Below are 3723 nucleotides of genomic sequence, written 5' to 3'. Positions count from 1 at the left end.
GATTTTTTTAGGGTAGTGTCTGAACAGTGCCTGCAAAAATTTTTGATACGGCTTGCGTGCGTGCGTGCGCGCAAGTTTTTGTCGGAGACTGCTTTTGTTTATGAATTGATATATTGAAATTTTTGGACGATCTTGTTTTATATCCCTGGCACAACGGACTACGACTAGAAAATGTACTAGATAACAATTGTATTTCAACTTATGTCAATTATTATTGACATTAGAAACTAGCAATGACTATAAAATAATATATATATAAAGATAGTACCCTCATGATATGATGACAAAAACCGGTCAAAAGAAAACCACAAAAGAAAATTTTAATTCTTTAACTGGGAAAAGAAAATAGAGATTAGTTTCTGCAATTTCTAGACCATATTTTTAGGAGGGTGTCAGGAGGAACCATATGCCATGTTATCACACCTTTCTTTTTATATCTACACAGATCTGATTTCGCACCTGCACCATAAAAAAAACCTGGAATACCTTCCAATGAGTATCCCAATTTTCGAATACAAAGGGAAACGTAAACATCTTCCAAATGGAAAAAAGGCACATTTTTAGAGATTTCTAAAACTTGCTGTGCTGTTTTAGTTGTTAAAATATAGCCCGTGCCTGAACAATATCCTGGATATTTTGCACTCGGATAGCTTTCAAAACTTGCATACCATTTCGAGGATTTAGATCGGATGGGTCCTGCAGTTTGATGACAAGAGCCTCCAACAGAATGGGTTAACTTTTCCGAGTTTGTCTGTAAATATTCGTTCAAGGAATTGAGATTGATCCACATATCATCGTCTGTTTTAAGAATGTATTTAGCATTGTTACAGAATAAAGTAACAAATTTAAATCCCATCATTGTTTTGTAGGTTAAATTCTGATAACTGTCTTGAAAATCCTCCATGATGATGTCTTTATAAATTTTTGCTTCCTGGAACAAAATATTCTTATCAGAACTGTTGCCGAAAAAGAAAGCGTATCTGGTACTAGCAGTGTTATTGTTTGATACAGATGCCCACGAAAATCTGATTGCGTTTCTACTAGCAATATTTCTAGGAATGGAGAAAATAATAATAAAAATATCTACAGTGATATCATTCTGTACTTTACAGATATTACTGTTTATTATCTCATATTGAAAGTTATGTAGAAAACAATTCGTACAATTATCTTTTCTCACTGTTTCATTTGACAATATCTTATCTTTTCTCACTGTTTCATTTGACAATATCTTATCTTTTCTCACTGTTTCATTTGACAATATCTTATCTTTTCTCACTGTTTCATTTGACAATATCTTATCTTTTCTCACTGTTTCATTTGACAATATCTTATCTTTTCTCACTGTTTCATTTGACAATATCTTATCTTTTCTCACTGTTTTATTTGACAATATCTTATCTTTTCTCACTGTTTTGTCTGACAATATGTCATATTTTCTCACTGTTCTATTTGATAATTTGTTACTTTTTCTGATGTTTTTTTCGACTGTTTTATACGAAAAACTGTTATCTTTCCCAACGTTAAAGAATTCGCCGTTCGTTGACAAATTTCGGTTTTTATCAGCAACATTATATAACGTATTCGAGTTTACATTCAGTGTATAAACAATAAATATTGTTGATATAAATCCAATCCAAACAAACAGTAACTTAAGGAAATATCGATATTGAATATAACTTCGCATATTTAATGTTGAAAATATTTTAAGACAAACCTCACGCTATAAAATTCTAGGCACCAAAATCCAACAATAAACAACGTATTATAAGAGTTACACGAAACGAATAAGTTAAAATGATAGTAACAAGAATTAGTAACGTATTAATGATACGTGATGACGAAAACAACGATGTACAAAAACGCCACAAGTGATTCTGTAATAGGACACTATTTCACACCTGTATAAAGTCACGATATAAGTATGGTATCCCACATTAATAATCAATAATAATCTCTTATTTTTAAGGTAAGATATCCACTGGATCCAACATCATGGTATAAAATCCAAATCAAGATATGATATTCAACATCAAGGTAATTTAGTCGAGTATAATATACAGAATCACACCATCAGCCAAGGCACAATGCACTAACCAATATCTATCATTACTCAACATAGAGCAATATAAACACGAAAGCACTGAAGCCCAATAGACATATGGGTATCTCTTGCTAAAGTGAAAAATAAACAGTCAATTAAAACTAAGTTATGTATTGATATTTATTGAAGTAAGATACCGTGTCCATTTAGTTAACATATGGGCATACATTTTCACGTTTAATTGGAATTTTTAATTCAAAACTTTCAAAATGATTTATCTGTCATGCGTATTGATTTTAAAATTCATGAAATATGTAATAATATATAATATAACCAATGCTCTGTTTCAACGCTGTGATGTAACCAGTATGCATGACAATCACTCCTATATATTGTCATGCATACTGGTTAGATCACAGCGTTGAAACAGAGCATTCGGTATATTATCAGCTATGTAGCGCATCATACTCCTGCAACCTTATAGTGTTTCCCAATACTGACTAATCAACCCCTATCCATTAGATAGACTGCTCTAAAGCTTCTGATCAACGTATATAAACAGGTGTTGTTTACCCAGATTTTAACAAGGCTTTGATGTTGACAAAGTTGTTTTATTCAAATTTCATCATGTTGTATGTTATTTACCAAACCGCGATCCTCGGGGATCTACCCTTGGATAATTTCTGTGCTTTATTCCAATATTGCCCCTTCCCAATTCTTTCCCTATTTATTCCCATATTGCCCCTTCCCAATTCACTCCCTATTTATTCCCATTACGTCCCTTCCCATTTTGTTCCTTCACGATTCGTCCCTTTTTAAATTTGCCCCTTCCAATTTTGCCCCCTTCCCATTTTGCCCCTTATTCGCACTTAGCCTATTTCCCAGTTCACTCCTTCGCCCTTTTCACATTTTTCATTGCACTTATAACAGTAGAAGACAGTATAAGAGAAAGTTGAATACAGAAAAAGGATTGTAATTAAATTGATATATCAAAAATTTGAAAAAGGCGTAGGCAGCCCTCAAAAAAAGTAACATATATTTTCAACTAATTGAAGTTATTGTAGTAAAGGTTAGTAATGATACAGATGTTGATTCTGTTTGACTGTAGTATGTAGTAGAGGTCAGTAATGATACAGATATTGTCGTGTTTGACTGTAGTGTGTAGTCGAGGTCAGTAATAATACATATATTGATAGTGCCTGTCTGTAGTATGTTCTCTAGGTCAGTAATAATACAGATAGTGATAGTGTTTGACTGTAGTATGTAGTATAGGTCAGTAATAATACACATATTGATAGTATGTGACTGTAGTATGTAGTCTAGGTCAGTAATGATACAGTAATGATATTGGTAGTGTCTGGCTGTAGTATGTAGTCTAGGTCAGTAATGATACATCTATTGATAGTGTTGACTGTAGTATGTAGTCTAGGTCAGTAATGATACATATAGTGATAGTGTTTGACTGTAGTATGTAGTAGCGGTTAGTAAGGATACAGATATTGATACTGTTTAACAGAAGTGTGTAGTCTAGGTTAGTAATGATACAGATACTTATAGTGTTTGATTGCAGTATGTTGTCTAGGTAAATAATGATACAGATATTGATAGTGTTTGGTTATAGTATGTAGTAGAGGTTAGTAATAATACAGATATTGATAGTGTATGACTGTAGTATGTAG

The 3723-nt window shown here is 32.6% G+C and overlaps 1 protein-coding gene across 1 annotated transcript; it reads right to left on the bottom strand.

The window, feature by feature from the left end:
• Positions 1 to 352: 352 nt before the first annotated feature.
• Positions 353 to 1081, bottom strand: LOTGIDRAFT_105150 (hypothetical protein; the record flags this gene model as incomplete). The annotated part of the gene is made up of 1 exon (XM_009057270.1): positions 353 to 1081. A coding segment is annotated over one exon (729 nt), but the record flags the coding sequence as incomplete, so codon positions are not given.
• Positions 1082 to 3723: the final 2642 nt, after the last annotated feature.

Source organism: Lottia gigantea, assembly GCF_000327385.1.
Source record: "Lottia gigantea unplaced genomic scaffold LOTGIsca_3, whole genome shotgun sequence".
In the NCBI taxonomy this organism is placed as follows: Eukaryota; Metazoa; Mollusca; class Gastropoda; family Lottiidae; genus Lottia; species Lottia gigantea.
The sequence above is the reverse complement of the archived record's forward strand: the minus strand, read 5'-3'. Positions and strand labels throughout refer to the sequence as shown.